Source organism: Theropithecus gelada, chromosome 18 (assembly GCF_003255815.1).
Source record: "Theropithecus gelada isolate Dixy chromosome 18, Tgel_1.0, whole genome shotgun sequence".
Taxonomy (NCBI): domain Eukaryota; kingdom Metazoa; phylum Chordata; class Mammalia; order Primates; family Cercopithecidae; genus Theropithecus; species Theropithecus gelada.
In genome coordinates, this window is record NC_037686.1 from 715,727 (window position 1) to 741,091 (window position 25,365).

A 25,365-nucleotide genomic window follows, 5' to 3' on the forward strand; every position below is an offset into this window, starting at 1 on the left:
TTAAACGAAACAATTCCATTTTAAAATCATGGTAGAGAAAAGAAATGCCAAACAAATGAAACATCAATAAATTTAGGAATTAAAGTTTATTTATTTAGATCTCAAGGTAAATCTGTGACTCTATCTCCTCTCTCCCACTACCTTTGTTTTTAAAGCAAATTTCGAAAATTAGTAATCAGTTCTAGGCTCCACTCTCTACACCCATTCCCCAAGATAACTGTTCTGATCACTATGGAAAAATTTTTTTTTTTTTTTTTTTTTTTTGAGACAGAGTCTCAGTCTGTCGCCCAGGCTGGAGTGCAGTGGCCGGATCTCAGCTCACTGCAAGCTCCGCCTCCTGGGTTCACACCATTCTCCTGCCTCAGCCTCCCGAGTAGCTGGGACTACAGGCGCCCGCCACCTCGCCCGGCTAGGTTTTTGTATTTTTTTTTTAGTAGAGACGGGGTTTCACCGTGTTAGCCAGGATGGTCTTGATCTTGTGACCTCGTGATCCGCCCGTCTCGGCCTCCCAAAGTGCTAGGATTACAGGCTTGAGCCACCGCGCCCGGCCCACTATGGAAAAATTCTATACCAATGCTCTAACTAGTTGGCCTCAGAATACAAATAATCATGCCTCGGTATCCACGGCAGATCAGTTCCAGGATCCCCTGAGGATGCTAAAATCCTCAATGCTCAAGTCCTGTATATAAAGTGACACAGTATTTGCACATAACCCACATACATCCTCCCATACACTTTAGTTCACCTCTAGGGTACTTATAATACCTAATACAGTGCAAATGCTATGCAAACATTTGTTATACTGTATTTATTTGTATTATTTTTCCCCCAAATAATTTCAGTCTGTGGTTGAATAATTTCAATCCTTGGATGTGGAACCCACAAATATGAAGCGCCAAGTATACTTCCATTTGATTTCTGAAATTAAGTGCTAATAAGGATTATGAAACTGAAGCTACAAACTAACACAACTGTCACTCAAAGAAAAACCAAACCACTTTTAAAAGTACCTTCTGTCCAGCATCACAGTGTATATAGATCAAACCACTCCACGGGAACATTGACTGTTTTGTGGATAAGGAGGAATTAGGACTCACAAGAATTTGTAGTTTACTCCTTTAAAAAAAAATTAGTAAGAAAATTAGAAAGAGCCTGCATTTTAACAGCAGTAATCACAGGAGTTATAAATACTGTCTACCAGCCAATGGCCATTTCCTCACTGCTCAGGCAGAGCAGAGAACAGAGCTCACTCCACGCGGCTCCCACGTGCTCAGCCCACCTCCACCCGACTCAACGGCTAACAAGGAACTCGCCAGTGCGAACCCATGACACAAGGGCAAAACTCATGTGAAAACAAACCATGACTTAGGAATATCATTTTAAAAGCAACTCATGGTAAAAATTTCTAGAGCAAAAGACCAAGACTACAAAAGCTCTGAGCCACGTGACAATAAAGAAGAATGTAGGTGCAGCACGGAGAGAATGAAGCAGCTGCAGAGGAAACTGGAAAAAAGGGTGGGGGAGACGGAGAAGAAATGAAGAAAAAAATGTGTTTCTATATGACCCGGCTGCTTATATTTTCTGGGCTCAATATTCTCTTCAAGAGCCAGGGGATGCCAGAGAAGAGTTTAAAAGTGGACAATGGGATCAGACTTGTGATTCTTAAAGAAATCACCAGACTGAAAAGCTATTTCCGTCAACATGTCAAAACTGACAGGGCAAGACTGTCTTCCCCTGACGAACACACGAGGCTACAGAAAAAGCGGCCTGTGAGGAACCTGCTCTACCGTTAGCTGAAAGGGTGTGTGGCACATGAGAAACACTTGCTGCATGCCGAATTGACTGCTCTGGTTCCCACACCGTCTCTCTGGAGTATCCCTAACCATGCCTCAGCTCAAAGTCTCAGTCAAGTAAACTCTCCTAAAATTTCAGCATATCATTTTGCAAAAACTAAATAAACTTCATGTGGTCTCTCTGCAAAGCTGCTAATCCCAGATAGAAGGGAACACACAGCCATGGGCGCCACGCGCTGGCCAGGTGAGGTCCCGAAACGCCGCAGAGCTGTGGCTTTCCCACCTATCAACAACCAGGCTGTGGACAGGCTGTGGCCGTGTGTAAATGGCTGGCCCCAAGAGACGTCCTTCTGTCCTAGAATACTCTACGTAGAAAACGGTCAGCAAGGTTATGGCTCATACATACTAAAAGCGAGGAAGCTTTGTCTGAAAAACAGTCAGAAAAACAGAACACACAACCCAAACCAAGATAAGAAGCGGCAGAAGTGTTTGGGCTCGGGACACATCGCGACCCCTCATCCCATGTCCAGCTGCATTCCTTGCTTTGTCATTTTGTGGGCAGAGTCCTAAGAAGGAAACGCTCTGAAGTCTTCACACCAGGGACTCTGTTCCACCTCAAATGTGTGTGTCCCTTTACCCTCCTGGGTGACAACATAACCAGCCGTGTGCAGATCTCTGCTCCACTAGTCCGCCTGCCACTTGAGCCCACAGCTGACCTGCAGAACCATGCACGCGCTTTGTGCAGAGTCAGCACGGTGCAAAATTTAACTGGATAAACTACAATGACATATTATTTGACCTTTAGAAAGTCACCAAGCCAGCATCTAAGTAACACGCAGAGAACACAGAAGTCAGACTTACTCTGGGGCGACACATCCATGCTGCGGTGTGACTGTGAGGCAATGCGCTGGCCAGCACAGCTCAAATCTCAATAACCTCACAGACTTATTCACAATCTGAAAACATCCAGTTTTTGCCATGTCACCTATTTTGTCAGATAAATAAAATGTTACTTACATTTAACAACAGTGAAAAAGACAAATGTTAACAACTAATAAACCAGAACCCTAAATAGATACATGAGTATGCTACTGCTTTCTCAACTGCGCAATTACAGAAATTTCCAATCCTTGGTAGTAAACAAAAGGAAAAAGGAAACCTGGAAATTGTCACTGCTTGGTCTTAACCTGAGCACACACCTGCGTAGCAGATTCACTCTACTCTGCACCAATGCTGTATCCCTGTGGGCAGGGGTGTGGCTCTGCCACTGGGGAACTGGGAGCCTCGTTGAGGAGTGTGGCCCTGGGACAAGGACTCTGCTCTAGGCAAGTCTGAGTGGGGTCTCCAACAGTGGAAGCAGGACCTGGGCAAGGCACAGCTCAATGTGCAAGAGCCCATGTGTGTCTTGGATGGGCCATGGGTACAAAGGAAGTACAGGCCCAGACGCCAGAACAGACCTCTGAGGTGTCACAGCTGACATACTCACAAGGAGAAGGAGCTACTAGAATCAAGTGCTCGGGCAGGACAGTCCACGGCTCTTCGGAGGCCAGCTGATCCGGAGGCGGGCGAGCCGCCTGTGAGAGAAGAGGAGAACCTTGAGGACCTTTGACTGGTAAAACATCCAAAGAGATGTTGCCACCATGTCTCCCAGAAGCTCCCAAGTCGCTAAAAAATTATTTAAAAATGAAAAAGTTAGACAATAAGAGACAGAGACAGAAGTTAAAAATGATAAAAGGCCAGATTGTATCACATACTTTTATACTAATTCTTCATAAATCTAAAAACATTAAAAGTTAAAAGTGCATTATATATCAGGTATTTTTTAGCGAATAAAAATTATTCATATTGTATATAGTTTACAGTGTGTACAGGCTGGGTGTGGTGGCTCATGCCTATAATCCCAGCACTTTGGGAGGCCGAGGCGGGAGGATCGCTTGAGGCTAGGAGTTTGAGAACAGCCTAGGCAACATAGCAAGACACCACCTCTACAAAAAGATAAAAGAAAAATTAGCTGGGAGTGGTGGCAGGTGTCTGTAGTACCAGCTACCAGGAAGGCCGAGGCAGAAGAATTACTTGAGGCCAGGAGTCCAACCTGGGCTACACAGCAAAACCCTGTCTTTAAAAAAATACATGAAGTATAGGGGTGACAGGGGTGGGTGGTTGCACTGGGACTTGCAGGGAACAGTTAGCCAGTCTGGGTCAGCGGCATTGAGCTCAGGGAGACAGCCGTGCAATGGAAAGATTAGTTAAAAAATTGGAGGATTAAGTAAAAACATAAATATGTTGAGGATAATGGGGCCAGGGTTCTCAGTACTGGAGAAAAGGGTATAAATGTGGAAAGGCACTGTGGTGTTAGACTAGAATTGGAGGCTTCAGAGGAAGCTCATCTAACATATTTATAAACACAAGTGAATACAGAAGTGTGTGGATTTGTGTATTAGTCCACATTTCCTGGGTTTGTCCACAGGGAGAGCCTAGAAGCAAGGGTATCTCAACAGCATGAGTACACCTAGTGCCTGCACCCTGGTTTCTAACACCATTCATTCTCTACTCTCAGCTTCTGAGAGAAATGGTTATTCTGGGGGGCGGGGTGGGGAGCGCAGGGAAAGTATAGGATGAGCCTAAACATCCTGCTGTGCCAATGAGTAAGAAAGTGCTCAAAGAAGGACGGGGGACCCATCAAAAGGACCGGAAGCCAGAATGCAATGTAGGACCAAATAACGACAGTGAAGGACCACACTGCACCCTGCACCCACGAGCCCACTCCAGTATCAGTGACTCATTACACAAAAAGGCCAAAAGCAAATCTCTTCCTCATAGGAAAAAGCCAATTAATACATGTAGAAAGATGGAATTAGAAATCACCCTTTGGTAACCATGATGAAAATAATTCAGGCAACAAGCATCAATGGATGCTCACAGTTTGATAAGGAACAGATAATCATGATCTTTGAGGAACTCCCTCTAAGATATTCATCAGCTTTACAGTGGAGAAATCTGGCAGGCACCATTTTTAACTAAGTGATAGCACAAATTAGCATTGTACACTGCCTGAGAAGATGCACCGAGAAAACAAACAGCATCATTCCTGCCAAAAGTGTGAAAATTGAATCTGCAAACTGAAATTGTGGGATGTTTTACAAAGTAACTGGCCTGGACTCCAAAAAAACATCAAGGTCATTGGTAAGAAAGGGTTAGCAGTTGGCCTGCAATCTATTTTCTCCTTTTTACCAAGGAATGCTCAATAAAAAAGAAAGGTGATTTGGTGAAATCTGCTAGTGATCTTGCTAGTGACAGATCTCCTAGCAAACACACTGATGTCCTTATCTATGGAATGCTTTTTGCAAGATGTATCTGCTCTGTCTAGAATTATTTGTGGTAAAGAAACCTGAAGCTTCTGATTTTATGGGATACAATTATTTGAAAAATTACCACATAAGTCATGTAATTTATCAAAGTGCAAAATAGAACTTTCATGCTCAATACAGCTCCTCCTTTCGGGTAAGCCATGTAGCACACGCACAATTTAGAGACCTGGTGTCAAAACTGAACAAGAGCTCAAGTATTAATGCGGCCGAAAGGACCTAGGAAGTGCCACCGCCAGTCCCAGACTTCTCCAGGCTTCACCTAAAATTACTAGTAAGCTTAATTCTGGGTGAAGTCTTTGATTTCGTGGATCTGATACAATAATCGAACCTTCTGTATTTATCTCAGTCAGGAAAGATAAGGAAAGGCTAAGGAACTCTATTCTGAAAGACAGTAAGCAGACAGCATAACTAAACGCAGCACGTGATGTTAGATTACATTCTGGACCAGAGAGGAAGCGGCAAAGATGAAGGTTATTTTTTGTTGTTGTTTTGTCATTTAACTATAATATAAAGGACATTATTGGAACAAACAATAACGTGTGGATGGAACCTGTGGACTAAATGATTGTAGTGTATTGCTATTAAAAGTCCTAATTTGGATGAGTTTTCCAGGGCTATGTAGGAGATTGTTTTTTTCGTTTTGTTTTTGAGACAGAGTCTCGCTCTGTCGGCCAGGCTGGAGTGCAGTGGCCTCATCTCGGTTCACTGCAAGCTCCGCCTCCCAGGTTCACACCATTCTCCTGCCTCAGCCTCCCCTGTAGCTGGGACTACAGGCGCCCGCCACCTCGCCCGGCTAGCTTTTTGTATTTCTTTTTCAGTAGAGACGGGGTTTCACCGTGTTAGCCAGGATGATCTCGATCTGACCTTGTGATCCGCCTGCGTTGGCCTCCCAAAGTGCTGGGATTACAGGCGTGAGCCACCGAGCCCGGCCTCGGCCTCCCAGAGTGCTGGGATTACAGGCGTGAGCCACCAAGCCCGGCCTCGGCCTCCCAGAGTGCTGGGATTACAGGCAGGAGCCACCAAGCCCGGCCTCGGCCTCCCAGAGTGCTGGGATTACAGGCAGGAGCCACCAAGCCCGGCCTCGGCCTCCCAGAGTGCTGGGATTACAGGCGGGAGCCACCAAGCCTGGCCATAGCAGAGTGTTTTTAGGACATTTAGGGCTAATTGGTTATCATGCCTGAAACTTACTCTTAGATGGTTCAGAAAAATGCTCCATATAAATAGAGGATGACAAGGTAAAGGTGGTAAAACAACGTGAGTCTGAGTGCAGCATATATGGGAGTTCTCTGCACTATTTCTAAACTTTCCTGAAAGTTTGAAATTATTTCAACTTAAATTTTAAAATAAAGGTGAAATAAAAATTTTGAGACCAAATAATAATAATAGTAAAGTACAGGAAAAAAGATCAGCTTTGCTATGAATCGAATCATCCTGAAATCAGGTCATTTATTTTACCTTGTACATTCCAAGCTAGCTTTGGAAGAAGGCTGAAGGAATTCTCTGCTAGAAATGCAATCTCTGAATTCTCCAATTACTGAAAGTATAATTTTACACATGCTTCCATAAAAGAGCTGAACATCATTAGGCCGTTGGGGAAGATCATATACTGAAATAGAAAATAATGTTTGAAATACATTAATGTTCACACAAGCACACCACAAAGTAACAGATACATTTGTATATTTACGGCTATAGAATATTAGTTTCCTGGGTTGGGGGAGGTGACATTAGGATTAGTAGTATACCTCCTGGCACAAAATTACAGTGAATTCAGCACCAGTGGCTGACAGCTCAGACTTGGAACCTGAATTTGAACTACCTTTGCCACTCATTTACTTTGTGACTTTTGGCAAGTTACTTAACCTCTCTGAACTTAGTTTCCTCAACTACAACACAGAGTAACGATCTGTATCAGGGGTTGTGAGCATTAAAATAAGAATGCTTTTGCAGATATATTCGGCAACAAACATTTATATGAAGCTTAATGTAGACATTGTTCTAATCCCTTTATATATATATTAATTTAGTTAATTTTCAAAACAATTCTTTGAGATAGGTACTGTTACCCCTACTGCAAAGAGGAAGAATCTGAAGCACAGAAGTTAAGAGTCCATGATTTTTAAGTAGCAGTCTCACAGACATTCAATTTAAAGTAAATCTAGAAACCAGCACTACTAATATAATTAGATTAGTGAAATAGTATTCAAGATTAACATCTCGGCCGGGCGCGGTGGCTCAAGCCTGTAATCCCAGCACTTTGGGAGGCCGAGACGGGCGGATCACGAGGTCAGGAGATCGAGACCATCCTGGCGAACACGGTGAAACCCCATCTCTACTAAAAAATACAAAAAAACTAGCCGGGCGAGGTGGCGGGCGCCTGTAGTCCCAGCTACTCGGGAGGCTGAGGCAGGAGAATGGCATAAACCCGGGAGGTGGAGCTTGCAGTGAGCTGAGATCCGGCCACTGCACTCCAGCCTGGGCTACAGAGCCAGACTCCATCTCAAAAAAAAAAAAAAAAAAAAGATTAACATCTCTAGATTAGGCCACCCAAATTTGTATATACAAGAAATGTTAAATTAGATGGTCTTTGAGTATCATATATTTTGACGTGGAAATTTTAAAAGAACACAGTAACTATAAATTTACATTTATAACTTAACCAAGACTCTTGACTGAAAAAGTTTAAATCAACTACAAAAATATGTGCCATAAATTACACATTTTGTAAAAGCAAGATTGTTACAAATCTTTGGAACAGTAACATGCTCAAAGAAATGTTACTGAAATTCATCACATAAAAGCTTCAGCTGCAGTGTACTCACAGGTGATCTATGGTACAAACCAACAAATAAAGTGAAACTGTTTTCTCCGTTCATCTGGACAATAAATATATAATCACAAGGAATACAGTATTCCTTGAGGTGAAATTCTGGTGTCCCAAAGACCTGGCCTGAGTCCCAGCTCAACCCCATCTAGATGGGTGATCTTGACAGCTACTTGAGCTCTTGGTTGGCTGTGTCAACACAACTCTTAATACATTATGTGTACTTAATTTTTGGACATGCAGCTCTACCTGGAGCATTTGCCCTTATTCAGGTCTCATCTTCGCCTTACCACCTCCTCCTTTTTCTTCAAGTATACCTCAAGAATCATCTCATTCTAAGTGAGGTGCCCTCCCAGATTTATAAACACAGCTCTCTCTATCACAGCACTTTTCACATCACACCTGAGTCATCTGTCTTCCCCTGAGTCTGTAAGCCCCTCATGGACAAGGACTGCATCCAGTACCTCTGCATCCAGTGTCCACAGACCTACTGGCACTCTGTCTTCTCAGGATGCATCCACCATTCAACGAGAGGACTGTCGTTGTATGGTGGGGCTATGCCACCTTCTGAACCACTGCAAACTCTGGCTCCCTACAGTCTTCACCACAGTTGCACCATGTTACTAAGTGTTAGTGTTCCATCTCCACAGCACAGTTCAGCTTATCTCGTATTTGGATCCTTCCTCTGAGGAAGAGCTGGGGCTGCAGTGGGACGGATGGGTCTTCAGTTTCCACTTCAAATCCAAGGCTTTTTTCCTTTGCTCTGGTCCCCTAGCACACTCCTAACAAGTCCATTTCAAGTCTTTTTGTCATTTTTAACTAACTCATCCTTGCCTTCCCTTTGAGCAGATGATCTAGACACCCACTTATTGAAAAGTTCACAGACTATTCAACATCACCCCTACCAAGGCATAAATGTCCTTTCATCACTTCATATTTCAGAAGCAAAATATAATCCATCACTAAAAAAGTAGAAAATAAAAACAGGGAAAAGCTACCACCAGAAATTTACCACCAAAACTAGCCACTTATTCTTTTGGTGTGTATATGTCTGTAATTTTACTTATGTAAATATATGTAATAATTTTTAGCAAAATGAGATCTTACTATGCAAACTTCAGAAAGGTTTTGTGATAAATGAAGAGCTTTCCATGTCATTCAGAACAGATTCACATTATTGTTCTAATGGCTTCAAAATACTCTACTGTGGCCGGGCGCGGTGGCTCACGCCTGTAATCCCAGCACTTTGGGAGGCAGAGGCGAGGGGATCAAGAAGTCAGGAGATCGAGACCATCCTGGCTAACATGGTGAAACCCCGTCTCTACTAAAAAATACAAAATAATTAGCTGGGTGTGTTGGTGGCCTGTAGTCCCACCTACTCGGGAGGCTGAGGCAGGAGAATGGCGTGAAACCGGGAGGCAGAGCTTGCAGTGAGCAGAGATCGCGCCACTGCGCTCCAGCCTGGGGGACAGAGCAAGACTCCATCTCAAAAAAAAAAAACCATTCTACTGCATAATTAAATGACTCCCTATTCTTGGGCATTAAGGTTACGTCTAGCTTCTTGCTATTATAAACAACACTATGGTGAAAATCCGTATATACATTTTTACACAGTCTGTATGTCTCAATATATTTATATTTTGTAGGAATAAATAGCGTTAAATATTTGAAATGTTTAGTGTAAACAGGGCTAACCATCTAGGTTAGTGTCACCTTATTACTACCTATTTTGAAGATTTTTTGCCACCACTACATCTTCCATAAATCTTACAATAGGCACAATAGAACAGTAACCTCAAAATGAGTGCGAGTTTACAATCAAATCTAAGTAGCAATTAATTTGATTTAATAATGACCATTTTCTTCTTCCTGTTTACAAGGTTGCCTAGAGAATAACCGCAGAAGGTATTAGTAACATGTAACATTTATACAGCAGCAAAGCTCTTTCACTGAATCCTTGTTAACAACTTTGTATGGATGAAAAACTAGATGTCGCTCCTCTTCCCATTTACAAGATAAGGAAACTGATATTCAATAATGTAATTTGTTCAAACTCATACAGCAGGGCTGTGGCTCAAACTTTGCCGGACACTGTATCTAAACTAACACTTCCTTCTTATATCACATTATTGGACCTAGATAATACTATAAACGACCCAAAAGATTTAATACATCAAGACACGCCGAAATTCTTACCTTCAGTTACTAATAGCTCATCTTGAAATGCTTCAACAAAATTAATGTTTTGAAACACACTGTGTTCTGGAAGTATCTCTTTTATCATCTCTGGTTTATGTAACAGGGCCCTGGCATGAGAGATTTTTTTATTATTATTATTTAAAAGTTCCATTATATATAAAATAACTTTAATTAGATTTTCACTAATGCATTTGGCAAATCCCACTAATACTGAAATATCAGTACACAGACCTTACACCTAAAAGAAAAATCTGTTTTGGAAGTTCCCTCGAAATTTACACATGGTAGTAAAATTATCAGTTTCAGTTAAATATTAACATCAAACAAGAATTCCCTAAAAGAAGAGTAAAACTAGATTCTTTTCAGGTCCTACATTTTCATTATTTGTGATAATGTGGTCATAGCTAGAAATTTGTCTCAGATCACAAAAGAACATGCTAAAAAATGGGAAGATTTGAAGGGGAATATCTCAATTACCATATAACCATGTTTATCTGGCTCCTTCCAGAGAATCTGAGGTGAGAAAACTGAAATGTAAATTTCTCTATAATACTCAGATGTCCACAAAGAAAATCTCACTACTATAATTTTATGTCAAAGAGGAGTTTGAAAACAATACGCTGACTTCTATATCCCAATTGAGAAAAAGAAAAACATCAGAATACCTCATAATATGATTTCTCCAAATGTCAGTTTCTATTTCCAAAATACTTAAAAAAGAAACAAAATCAGGTCCAAAGGCAAGCTTTTTATTTGGTCTGTTCTAACATCATGTAGCAAGCCGCCATTAAATTCCCTCTTGTAAAACATTCCAATGACCCTCAACAAATTAAAAACAAAACAATTTCCCAAATTCTGTATCAGAATAAAACACAGCCAAGCACAAAGGGTTGGAATGAGACAGGCATATTCCTCCACACCCCCTTTCTAACGATTTTTTATTAGCAGGTGACACACCATGAGCTGCACTCATCCTGTGTTTAGGTCCTTTAGTCTAGGACACTACACTTTACAATGAGAGAATTCATATCTTTGAATCACACCTAAACCTAAATCAACATCCTAAATTTTCCAACAGTTCAGCATATCAAACTATGTTTAAATTATCTATCTATTTATTTATTTATTTAAGAGGTCTGGCTCTGTCGCCAAGGCTGGAGTGCAATCATAGCTCACTGCAGCCTTGAACTCCTGGGACTGTGATTTTCCCACCTCAGCCTCCAAAGCAGTGAGGACTACAGGGGCACACCACCACACCCAACTGAATTTTCTATTTCTTTTCTAGAGACAGGGTCTCATTATGTTGCCCAGGCTGGTCTTGAATTCCTGGCCTCAAGCAATCCTCCCACTTCAGCCTCCCAAAGTGCTGGGCATGAGCCACGTAGCCTGCCCTATATTTACATTAGATAGATCAGATTTTACAGTAGTTTGTACTTTTTAAATAGCTGCAAGTTAAACATCTTATACATTTCAAAAATTCGACTTGATCCTTTCAAATAATTCACAGCATTCCCAGAAATATTACTAACTAGTCATCTGTTTATACAATATAATCATTCAGTAGTTTCTAATCTTTTATAAAACTGACACGGTCACTTGACATGTCGTCAAGAGTACATTATAAAAATGGTCCTATTATGAAGTATGATGCAGCTAATGAGTAAGGGAAGAGTGGCACAATACATTCATCTAGAAAAGAAGGCACATTCTGAGGAAATATAGGAGATGAGTTTCCTACGGGTATTTTTTCCTCACATTGTGGTAGCTCATCACCCGCATAAATTCTACCATGATTTTTCATCTACCAATTCACTAATAGTGAAATGTTCTAAAAATTCCACATCCCAAGCCACAGAAGCCTTCATGATTTCTACTGAATGGTTCCCAGCATTGTGTAAGATAAGTCATCTACCTGCGATACTGCTGTCTTGAAATTTCATCTCCACCAAATAAGTATACAGTTGATAGTTCTGTTGCAGTTTTATTATTGATTCCTCTGTCTGATGGATTATATATTAAAGTAACATCCTGATGCCAAGAAAAAAAAATCAGGAGTAAATATTAAGTATTTTTAAGTAATTTCATTCTGATTCAACAATCTTATGAGTCTAAATATCTGACATAGACACAAGTGCATGTGCATGGCATTTCCAACATCACATAAGTATGTCCACTCCTACATTATTTTCAAATATTATTTTAGCTTTTGGCTTTAAAATACATAATTATTAACTTAATTTTAAAATGAGTTGATGTTGTTAGCACAGAAACTTTTATACTTACTTCTTGTGTTCTTTCCTTGAGTACAAATTTATCCGGAAAAATCCTCAATACTTTAGGATCCAGCAAAATTTTTTTCTGAGAATCCTTAAAACCTACTGCTTTAACAAAAGCTGCTCGGGAGCCAGTGTTGCGGACAGAAAAAACAATTTTACTTTCTTTGCCAGGTACTAAGCCATTCACTGTTACCATGTAACTGTCAGATAATTTTTTAACGCCTTCCAAAATAAGATTGCTTGTTCCTCCATATCCAGACAAAGGTATCTAAAAGAATATACATATCCAAAATTATTTTAATGTTAAGCAGAAAGCAAAACACTGAATTACAGTCAGAAGAAAATTCAGAAAGATTTAATACAATTAAAAATTTTAATGTTTGTGTACTTTGAGTAGTAGTTCCTCATTTCCAGTTCAGCGGTATATTAAAGACTTTGTTTTAAGGAAAAAACAAACAAAAGAGCAGCAAAATTACCTGGCTTCTGAAATGCTAAGAATTAACTATTTCAAAAGCCAAGCTTAGATGACAGAGGAATAATACAAAGATTAGTACAGATATGCTTAAGAAGTTTATAGGGTAAAATATACTAATATTTTTAATTTACTTTGAAATGCATTAAAAAGATGAACTGGGGGCTGCCAAGGTAGCCGAAAAGGAACAGCTCCCATCTGTAGCTCCTAGTGAGATCAACACTGAAAGCGGGTTATTTCTGCATTTCCAACTGAGGTACCTGACTCATCTCATTGGGACTGGTTAGAGAGTGGGTACAGCCCATGGAGGGTGAGCCGAAGCAGGGTGGGGCGTCGCCTTACCTGGGAATCGCAAGGGGTTGGATGCCCTCTCTCACCACTCCTATTCAATATAGTATTGGAAGTTTTGGCCAGGGCAATCAGACAAGACAAAGAAATAAAGGGTATTCACATAGGAAGACAGGAAGTCAAATTGTCTCTGTCTGCAAATGACACGATTGTATATTTAGAAAACCCCATCATCTCAGTCCAAAATCTCCTTAATCTGATAAGCAAAGTCTCAGGATACAAAGTCAATGTGCGAAAATCAGAAGCATTCCTATACACCAATAATAGACAAACAGGGTCAAATCATGAGTGAACTCCCATTCACAATTGCTACAAAGAGAATGAAATACCTAGGAATACAACTTACAAGGGATGTGAAGGACCTCTTCAAGGAGAACTACAAACCACTGCTCAAAGGATAAGAGAAGGCACAAAGAAATGGAAGAACATTCCATGGTCACGGATAGGAGGAATCAATATGGTGAAAATGGCCATACTGCCCAAAGTAAGTTACAGATTCAATGCTCTTCCCATCAAGCTACCATTGACTTTCTTTATAGAATTAGAAAAAAAACTACTTTAAAGTTCATATGGAACCAAAAAAGAGCCCATAGAGATAATTGCAAGACAATCCTATGCAAAACGAACAAAGCTGGAGGCATCACACAACCTGACTTCCAACTATACTACAAGGTTATAGTAACCAAAACAGCATGGTACTGCTACAAAAACAGAAAGACAGACAAATGGAACAGAACAGAGGCCTCAGAAATAACACCACACATCTACAACCATCTGATCTTTGATAAACCTGACAAAAACAAGAAACGGGGAAAGGATTCCATATTTTTAAAATGGTGTTGGGAAAACTGGCTAGCCATATGCAGAAAACTGAAACTGAATCCCTTCCTTACAACTTATACAAAAATTAACTCGAGATGGATTAAAGACTTAAATGTAAGACATAAAACCATAAAAACCCTATAAGAAAACCTAGGCACTACCATTCAGGACATAGGCATGGACAAAGACTTCATCACTAAAACACCAAAAGCAATGGCAACAAAAGCCAAAATTCATAAATGGGATCTAATTAAACTAAAGAGCTTCTGCACAGCAAGAGAAACTATCATCAGAGTGAACAGGCAACCTACAGAATGGGGGAAAATTTTTGCAATCTATCCTTCTGACAGAGGGCTGATATCCAGAATCTACGAAGAACTTGAACAAATTTATAAGAAAAAAACAAACAACCCCATCAAAAAGTGGGCAAAGGATATGAACAGACACTTCTGAAAAGAAGACATTTATGCAGCCAACAAACATGTGAAAGAAAAGCTCATCGTTACTAGTTACTAGAGAAATGCAAATCAGCCAGGCATGGTGGCTCACACCTGTAATGCCAGCACTCTGGGAGGGCGAAGTGGGCAGATCGTGAGATCAGGAGATCGAGACCATCCTGGCTAACAGGTGAAACCCCTTTACTATTAAAAAGAAAAAAATACAAACAATTAGTCGGGCGTGGTGGCATGCACCTGTAGTCTCAGCTACTTGGGAGTCTCGGAGGCAGGAGAATCGCTTGAACCTGGGAGACGGAGATTGCAGTGAGCCAAGATCATGCCACTGCACCACTCCAGCCTGGGCAACAGAGCAAGTCTCTGTCTCAAAAAAAATAAAAAATAAAAAATAAAATAAAAACCACAATGAGATACCATCTCACATGTTAGAATGGCGATCATTAGAGATTCTGTTCCAAGATGGCCGAACAGGAACAGCTCTGATCTGCAACTCCCAGCATGAATGACACAGAAGATGGGGATTTCTGCATTTCCAACGGAGGTACCTGGTTCATCTCATTGGGACTGGTTGGACAGTGGGTGCAGCCCACGGAGGATGAGTCAAAGCAGGGCGGGGCATTGCCTCACCCGGGAAGTACAAGGGGTCAGGGGATTTCCCCTTCCTAGCCAAGGGAAGCCGTGACAGACTGCACCTGGAAAATCGGGAAAATCTCGCCCAACTACTGAGCTTTTCCAACGCTCTTAGCAAATGGCACACCAGGAGATTATATCCCACACATGGCTTCACGGGTCCCATGCCCACAGAGCTTTGCTCACTGCTAGCGCAGCAGTCTGAGATTGACCTGCAATGCAGCAGCCTGACACGGGGAGGGGCGTCCGCCATTGCTGAGGCTTGGGAAGGTAAACAAAGCAGCCAGGGAAGCTTGAACTGGGTGGAGCCCACTGCAAGGCCTATAGCCTCTATAGAGCCCACCTCTGGGGGCAGGGCATAGCTGAACAAAAGGCAGCAGAAATTTCTTCTGACTTAAATGTCCCTGTCTGACAGCTCTGAAAAGAGTAGTGGTTCTCCCAGCACCGTGTTTGAGCTCTGAGAACGGACAGACTGCCTCCTCAAGTGGGTCCCTGACCCCTGTGCAGCCTAACTGGGAGACACCTCCCAGTAGGGGCCACATGACACCTCATACAGGCTGGTGTCCCCCTGGGATGAAGCTTCCAGAGGAAGGATCAGGCAGCAATATTTGCTGTTCTGCAATACTTGCTGTTCTGCAGCCTCCGCTGGTGATACCCAGGAAAACAGGGTCTGCAGTGGACTTCCAGCAAACTCCAACAGACCTGCAGCTGAGGGACCTGACTCTTAGAAGGAAAACTAACAAACAGAAAGGAATAGCATCATCAACAACAAAAAGGACATCCACACAAAAACTCCATCTGTAGGTCATCAGCATCAAAGACGAGAGGTAGATAAAACCACAAAGATGGGGAGAAACCAGAGCAGAAAAGCTGAAAATTCTAAAAACTAGAGCACCTCTTCTCCTCCAAAGGATCGCAGCTCCTCGCTAGCAACGGAACAAAGCTGGACAGAGAATGACTTTGATGAGCTGACAGAATTAGGCTTCAGAAGTTTGGTAATAACTTCTCCAAGCTAAAGGAGGATGTTCGAACCCATTGCAAGGAAGCTAAAAACCTTGAAAAAAGATCAGACGAATGGCTAACTAGAATAAACAACGTACAGAAGACCTTAAATGACCTCATGGAGCTGAAAACCATGGCACATGAACTACGTGACACATGCACAAGCTTCAATAGCCGATTCGATCAAGTGGAAGAGAGGGTATCAGTGACTGAAGATCAAATTAATGAAATAAAGTGAGATGAGAAGTTTAGAGAAAAAAGTAAAAAGAAACGAACAAAGTCTCCAGGAAATATGGGACTATGTGAAAAGACCAAATCTACATTGACTGGTGAACCTGAAAGTGACAGGGAGAATTGGAACCAAGTTGGAAAACACTCTTCAGGATATTATCCAGGAGAACTTCCCCAACCTAGCAAGGCAGGCCAACATTCAAATTCAGGAAATATAGAGAACGCCAAAAAGATACTCCTTGAGAAGAGCAACTCCAAGACACATAATTGTCAGATTCACCAAGGTTGGAATGAAGGAAAAAATGTTAAGGGCAGCCAGAGAGAAAGGTTGGGTTACCCACAAAGGGAGGCCCATCAGACTAACAGTGGATCTCCCAGTAGAAACTCTACAAGCCAGAAGAGAATGGGGGCCAATATTCAACATTCTTAAAGAAAAGAATTTTCAACCCAGAATTTCATATCCAGCCAAACTAAGCTTCATAAGTGAAGGAGAAATAAAATCCTTTACAGAAAAGCAAACGCTGAGAGATTTTGTCACCATCAGGTCTGCCTTCCAACAGCTCCTGAAGGAAGCATTAAACATGGAAAGGAACTACTGGTACCAGCCACTGCAAAAACATGCCAAATTGTAAAGACCATCGATGCTAGGAAGAAACTATACCAACTAATGAGCAAAATAACCAGCTAACATCATAATGACAGGATCAAATTAACACATAACAATATTAACCTTAAATGTAAATGGGCAAAATGCCCTAATTAAAAGACACAGACTGGCAAATTGGACAAAGAGTCAAGAACCATCAGTTTGCTGTATTCCGGAGACCCATCTCACATGCAGAGACATACAGAAGCTCAAAATAAAGGGATGGAGGAAGATCTACCAAGCAAATGGAAAACAAAAAAAGCAGGGGTTGCAATCCTAGTCTCTGATAAAACAGACTTTAAACCAACAAAGATCAAAAGAGACAAAGCCACTACATAATGATAAACAGATTAATTCAACAAGAAGAGCTAACTATCTTAAATATATATGCACCTAATACAGGAGCACCCAGATTCATAAAGCAAGTCCTTAGAGACCTACAAAGAGACTTAGACTCCCACACAATAATAATGGGAGACTTTAACACCCCACTGTCAACATTAGACAGATCAACGAGACAGAAGGTTAACAAGGATATCCAGGAGTTGAACTCAGCTCTGCACCAAGTGGACCTAATAGACATCTACAGAACTCTCCAGCCCAAATCAACAGAACATACATTCTTCTCAGCACCACATCGCACTTATTCCAAAATTGACCACATAGTTGGAAGTAAAACACTCCTCAGCAAATGTACAAGAACAGAAATCACAACAAACTGTCTCTCAGATCACAGTGCAATCAAATTAGAACTCGGGATTAAGACTCACTCAAAACCGCACAACTACATGGAAACTGAACAACCTGCTCCTGAATGACTACTGGATAAGTAACAGAATGAAGGCAGAAATAAAGATATTCTTTGAAACCAATGAGAACAAGGACACAACATATCAGAATCTCTGGGACACATTTAAAGCAGTGTGTAGAGGGAAATTTATAGCACTAAATGCCCATAAGAGAAAGCAGGAAAGATCTAAAATCAACACCCTAACATCACAATTAAAAGAATTAGAGAAACAAGAGCAAACACATTCAAAAACTAGCAGAAGGCAAGAAATAACTAAGATCAGAGCAGAGCAGAATGAGACAAAGACACAAAAAAACCCTTCAAAAAAATGAATGAATTCTGGTTTTTTGAAAAGATCAACAAAATTGATAGACTGCTAGCAAGACTAATAGGGAAGAAAAGAGAGAAGAATCAAATGGATGCAATAAAAAATGATAAAGGGGATATCACCACCGATCCCACAGAAACACAAACTACCATCAGAGAATACTATAAACACCTCTATGCGAATAAACTAGAAAATCTAGAAGAAATGGATAAATTCCTGGACACCTACACCCTCTGTAGACTAAACCAGGAAGAAGTTGAATCTCTGAATAGACCAATAACAGGCTCTAAAATTGAGGCAGTAACCAAAAAAAGTCCAGGATCAGATGGATTCACAGCCGAATTCTACCAGAGGTACAAAGAGGAGCTGGTACCATTCCTTCTGAAACTACTCCAATCAATAGAAAAAAAGGCAGTCCTCCCTAACTCATTTTATGAGGCCAGCATCATCCTGATACCAAAGCCTGGCAGAGATACAACAAAAAAACAGAATTTTAATCCAATATCCCTGATGAACATCGATGGGAAAATCTTCAATAAAATACTGGCAAACTGAATCCAGCAACACATCAAAAAGCTTATCCACCATGATCAAGTGGGCTTCATCCCCGGGATGCAAGGCCGGTTCAACATACACAAATCAATAAACGTAATCCATCACATAAACAGAACCAATGACAAAAATCACATAATTATCTCAATAAATGCAGAAAAGGCCTTCGACAAAAAATTCAACAGCCCTTCATGCTAAAAACTCTCAATAAACTAGGTACTGATGGAACATATCTCAAAATAATAAGAGTTATTTATGACAAACCCACAGCCAATATCATACTGAATGGGCAAAAACTGGAAGCATTCCCTTTGAAAACTGGCACAAGACAGGGATGCCCTCTCTCACCACTCCTATTCAACATAGTGTTGGAAGTTCTGGCCAGGGCAATCAGGCAGGAGAAAGAAATAAAGGGTATTCAATTAGGAAAAGAGGAAGTCAAATTGTCCCTGTTTGCAGATGACATGATTGTATATTTAGAAAACCCCATTGTCTCAGCCCAAAATCTCCTTAAGTTGATAAGCAACTTCAGCAAAGTCTCAGGATACAAAATCAATGTGCAAAAATCACAAGCATTCCTATACACCAATAACAGACAAACAAGACAGCCAAACCATGAGTGAACTCCCATTCGCAATTGCTTCAAAGAGAATAAAATACCTAGGAATCCAACTTACAAGGGATGTAAAGGACCCCTTCAAGGAGAACTACAAACCACTGCTCCACAAAATAAAAGAGGACACAAACAAATGGAAGAACATTCCATGCTCATGAATTGGAAGAAACAATATTGTGAAAATGGCCATACTGCCCAAGGTAATTTATAGATTCAATGTCATCCCCATGAAGCTACCAATGACTTTCTTCACAGAATTGGAAAAAACTACTTCATATGGAACCAAAAAAGAGCCCGCATTGGCAAGACAATCCTAAGGCAAAAGAACAAAGTTGGAGGCATCATGCTACCTGACTTCAAACTATACTACAAGGCTACAGTAACTGAAACAGCATGGTACTGGTGCCAAAACAGAGATATAGTCAATGGAACAGAACACAGGCCTCAGAAATAACATCACACATCTACAGCCATCTGATCTTTGACAAACCTAACAAAAACAAGAAATGGGGAAAGGATTCCCTATTTAATAAATGGTGCTGGGAAAACTAGCTAGCCATATGTAGAAAGCTGAAACTGGATCCCTTCCTTACAACTTATACAAAAATTAATTCAAGATGTTTAAAGACTTAAATGTTAGACCTAAAATCATAAAAACCCTAGAAGAAAACCTAGGCAATACCATTCAGCACATAGACATGGGCAAGGACTTCATGAATAAAACACCAAAAGCAACGGCAACAAAAGTCAAAATTCACAAATGGGATCTAATTAAACTAAAGAGCTTCTGCACAGCAAACGAAACTACCATCAGAATAACAGGTAACCTACAAAATGGGAGAAAATTTTTGAATCTACCCATCTGACAAAGGGCTAATATCCAGAATCTGCAAAGAACTTAAACAAATTTACAAGAAAAAAAAACCCCATCAAAAAGTGGGCAAAGGATATGAACAGACACTTCTCAAAAGAAGAAATTTATGCAGCCAACAGACACATGAAAAAATCTCATCATCACTGGCCATCAGAGACATGCAAATCAAAACCACAATGAGATACCATCTCACACCAGTTAGAATGACAATCATTAAAAAGTCAGGAAACAACAGGTGCTGGAGACGATGTGGAGAAAGAAGAACACTTTTACACTGTTGGTGGGACTGTAAACTAGTTCAACCATTGTGGAAGACAGTGTGGTGATTCCTCAAGGATCTAGAACTAGAAATACCATTTGGCCCAGCCATCCCATTACTGGGTATATACCCAAAGGATTATAATTCATGCTAGTATAAAGACACATGCACACATATGTTTACTGTGGCACTATTCAAAATAGCAAAAACTTGGAACCAACCCAAACGTCCATGAATGATAGACTGGATTAAGAAAATGTGGCGGCCAGGCGCAGTGGCTCAAGCCTGTTAATCCCAGCACTTTCGGAGGCCGAGACGGGTGGATCACTAGGTCAGGAGATCGAGACCATCCTGGCTAACACGGTGAAACCCCGTCTCTACTAAAAAATACAAAAAACTAGCCAGGCGAGGTGGCGGGCGCCTATAGTCCCAGCTACTCGGGAGGCTGAGGCAGGAGAATGGCGTAAACCTGGGAGGCGGAACTTGCAGTGAGCCGAGATCCAGCCACTGCACTCCAGCCTGGGCGACAGAGCCAGACTCCGTCTCAAAAAAAAAAAAAAAGAAAGAAAGAAAGAAAATGTGGCACATATACACCATGGAATACTATGCAGCCATAATAAAGGATGAGTTCATGTCCTTTGCAGGAACAGGGATGAAGCTGGAAACCATCATTCTGAGCAAACTATCACAAGGACAGAAAACCAAACACTGCATGTTCTCACTCATAGGTGGGAACTGAACAATGAGAAACATCACACTTGGGGGCCTGTTGTGGGGTCGGGGGTAGGGGGAGGGATAGCATTAGGAGAAATACCTAATGTAAATGACGAGTTAATGGGTGCAGCAAACCAACAAGGCACATGTATACCTATGTAACAAACCTGCACGTTGTGCACATGTACCCTAGAACTTAAAGTACAACTAACAACAACAACAAAAAGAATGGTGATCATTAAAACGTCAGGAAACAACAGGTGCTGGAGAGGATGTGGAGAAACAGGAACACTTTTACACTGTTGGTGGGAATGTAAATTAGTTCAACCATTGTGGAAGACAGTGTGGCAATTCCTCAAGATTCTAGAAGTAGAAATACCATTTGACCCAGCAATCCCATCACTTGGTATATACCCAAAGGATTATAAACCCTTCTGTTATAAAGACACATGCACACATGTTTATTGCAGCACTGTTCACAATAGCAAAGACTTGGATCCAATCCAAATGCCCATCAATGATAGACTGGATAAAGAAAACGTGGCACAGATACACCATGGAATACTATGCAGCCATAAAAAAAGGATGAGTTCATGTCCTTTGCAGGGACATGGAAGAAGCTAGAAATCATTCTGAGCAAACTAACACAGGAACAGAAAACCAAACACCGCATGTTCTCACTCATAAGTGGGAGATGAACAATGAGAACACATGGACACAGGGAGGGGAACATCACACACCGGGGCCTGTCAGGGGGTGAGAGACTAGGTAAGGAATAGCATTAGGAGAAATACCTAATGTAGATGACAGGTTGATGTGTGCAGCAAACCACCACTGCACGTGTACACCTGTGTAGCAAACCTACACATTCTGCCCATGTATCCCAGAACTTGAAGTACAATAAAAATAAGTAAATAAACAAATAAATTTTAAAAAGATGAGCTGATGGATGGATATGTGGGAGAAGAAATACAGCAAAATGTTAACTATAGAATCTAAGTGATAGAGTATGTGACTGTTTACTGTATAATCCTTTCAACTTTTCAGTAATTCTGAACCTTTTCATAATAAAATGTTTTTGGGGAAAACTGTATTTATAATCCTCTTAGTGTGCAGTCTAGCCAGTGTCAGAGAAAAGCATGCAAAAGGGACTAAGCTAAAGAACTCAAACAACTTTTCAAAGACAGACACACTGTCAACGGGGGAAGCAGCACACTAGAGTCAGGCTTGCGGATCCATCTGCTGCTGCTTCCACAGGGCTCAATCCTTGCAGGGAGCAAGGCTTCACAGAATACATCCCATAAATTCGAATGTAAGGAAAACATTCACCCTGCTGGAAACTTTCCATACTCTTTGAAATGCACACCTTCAAAAATTATCTTTCATTCCTAATTACAGGTTGAGTATCCCTTATTCAAAGTGCTTGGGACCAGAGGTGTTCCAGATGTGGGAATGTCTGCTTTATACTGGCTGAACATCCCTAATTCAAAAACCCAAATCCAAAATGCTCCAAAGAGCATTTCCTTTGAGCATCGTGTCGGCACACAAAGTTTCTGATTTTGGGCCGGGTGCGGTGGCTCACACGTGTAATCCCAGCACTTTGGGAGGCCGAGGCAGGCGGATCACAAGGTCAGGAGATCAAGACCAGCCTGGCTAACACAGTGAAACCCCATCTCTACTAAAAATACAAAAAAATTAGCCAGGCGAGGTGGTGGGCACCTGTAGTTCCAGCTACTCAGGAGGCTGAGGCAGGAGAATGGCGTGAATCCGCGAGGCGGAGCTTGCAGTGAGCCAAGAATGCACCACTGCACTCCAGCCTGGGCAACAGAGCGAGACTCCGTTTCCAAAAAAAATAAAAAATAAAAAATAAAAAAATAAAAGTTTCTGATTTTGGAGCCTTGTGGATTTTGAATTTTCAGATGAGGGATACTCAAGTTGTACTAAAACAGGTTGCAAATACTTCCTTGCAAACTTGAAACCATCATAACTTATTCTGAGTCGGTATGTACTAAACCAAAATAACATTTTGAAAAAGTAATTTTTTTCATCAGTTTGTACTGTCTTGACTTTTAGTGCAAATAAACAGCATTTCAGGCTTGGCACAGTGGTTCACGCCTGTAATTTCAGCACTTTGGGAGGCCAAGGCAGGCGGATCACTTGAGGTCAGGAGTTCGAGACACGCGTGGCCAACATGGCAAAACCCCATCTCTACTAAAAATACAAAAATTAGCCAGGCGTGGTGACGGGCGCCTGTAATCCCAGCTACTCGAGATGCTGAGACAGGAGAATTGCTTGAACATGGGAGGTGTAAGTTGCAGTGAGCCAAGATCACGCCACTGCACTCCAGGCTGGGCGACAGAGCGAGATGATGTCTCAAAATAAATAAATAATTACATAATAAACAAACAAACAACATTTAAAAGGGTTTCAGATTGGAAGCCCCTACAAATCCTCCCTCACTCAGTGACCTCTGGTAGTTTCAATAGCAAAAATGTTTCTAATTTTTCTTTATCCATAGAAATGTACAAGTAAATTTTATCAATGAAACTAAATAGTAAAAAACAAGGGAAAAGGTACCTTTGAAAATACTCATTATTTAAGTATTCTGCCTGTATTTTCAAAGCCTAAGAAATCACAAATTACTACTGAGTAACAAGGTTAAGAAAAAAGAATGATTGGCTGGCTGCGGTGGCTCACACCTGTAATCCCAGCACTTTGGGAGGCTGAGGTAGGCACATCATGAGATCAAGACCATCCTGGCCAACATGGTGAAACCCCATCTCTACTAAAAATACAAAAATCAGCTGGGCGTGGTGGCACGCGCCTGTGGTCCCAGTTACTCGGGAGGCTGAGGCAAGAGAATTGCTTGAACCTGGGAGGCAGAGGTTGCAGTGAGCTGAGATCATGCCACTGCACTCCAGTCTGGTGATGGAGCAAGACTCCGTCTCAAAAAAAGAATGATTAAATGAAACAAATCTGACTCACACCGTAAATCCACAGACTAAACAGGAAACACTATTGCTCCTAACCTCAGTACTACCGAAATGCTGAGCTGTGTGATTCTTTGTGGTGGAGCTATCCTGGGCTTCCTCAGATGTTCGGCAGCCTCCCTGGCCTCACCCAGCTGGTGCCAGTAGCACTCCTGTCCTGCCCCCAGTTACGACAAACCAGAGTAACTCCAGACTCTGCCAATGTCCCCTGCGGGTAACACAAGCTCTGGAAAAGAACCACTGCTCCAGATGACAATACACCAAGCTGTTATTAGCACCCTAGAGACTGCACGGTACATAAACGTGCGCTCTGCATTCAGCCAGATTGAATTTGAACCTTGTGTCTACCACTGACCAGCAAGCAAGATGCAAAACCACAGCCACGCATCTCTCGCAGCCTCAGTTTACACAAGTGCAAAATGGCAAGAGTGGTCGTATCTCGGATGGTTGTTTTGAAGATAAAAATGTGACAACCCGGCTGGGCGCGGTGGCTCAAGCCTGTAATCCCAGCACTTTGGGAGTCCGAGATGCGCGGATCACGAGGTCAGGAGATCGAGACCATCCTGGCTAACCCGGTGAAACCCCGTCTCTATTAAAAAATACAAAAAACTAGCCGGGCAAGGTGGCGGGCGCCTGTAGTCCCAGCTACTCGGGAGGCTGAGACAGGAGAACGGCGTGAACCCGGGAGGCGGAGCTTGCAGTGAGCTGAGATCCGGCCACTGCACTCCAGCCTGGGCAACAGAGCGAGACTCCGTCTCAAAAAAAAAAAAAACGTGACAACCCACCATCTCAGTCTGTTTGTGTTGCTGTCACAGAATACTACAGATCGGATAAGAATCCACCATCTTAGTCTGTGTTGCTGTCACAGAATACTATAGATCGGGTAATTTATAAAGAACAGAAATTTACTCTTCACAGTTCTGGAGGTTGGAAGTCCAAGATCAAGGTGCTGGTTTCTGGTGAGGGCTGCTCTCTGCTTCTTTTTGTTTGAGACAAAGTCTCGCTCTGTTGCCAGGCTGGAGTGCAGTGGCGCAATCTCAGCTCACTGCAACCTCTGCCTCCTGGGTTCAAGCGATTTTACTGCCTCAGCCTCCCGAGTAGGTGGGACTACAGGCGCCCACCACCACGCCCAGCTGATTTTTGTATTTTTAGTAGAGACGGGGTTTCACCATGTTG

General features: G+C 41.7%; 1 protein-coding gene across 1 annotated transcript in view; it reads right to left on the reverse strand.

Annotated features, from left to right (window-relative positions):
* The window catches only part of CEP192 (centrosomal protein 192), a 140,625-nt gene that overhangs the window by 23,925 nt on the left and 91,335 nt on the right, over nt 1–25,365 (reverse strand). The window contains exons 31-37 of the mRNA XM_025365559.1: nt 12,468–12,728; nt 12,097–12,212; nt 10,182–10,291; nt 6,617–6,767; nt 3,280–3,458; nt 2,655–2,778; nt 1,011–1,116 (exon numbers count right to left, since the gene is read on the reverse strand). Coding sequence (XP_025221344.1) covers nt 1,011–1,116; nt 2,655–2,778; nt 3,280–3,458; nt 6,617–6,767; nt 10,182–10,291; nt 12,097–12,212; nt 12,468–12,728 — 1,047 coding nt within the window. The remainder of the gene's footprint in view (nt 1–1,010; nt 1,117–2,654; nt 2,779–3,279; nt 3,459–6,616; nt 6,768–10,181; nt 10,292–12,096; nt 12,213–12,467; nt 12,729–25,365) is intronic.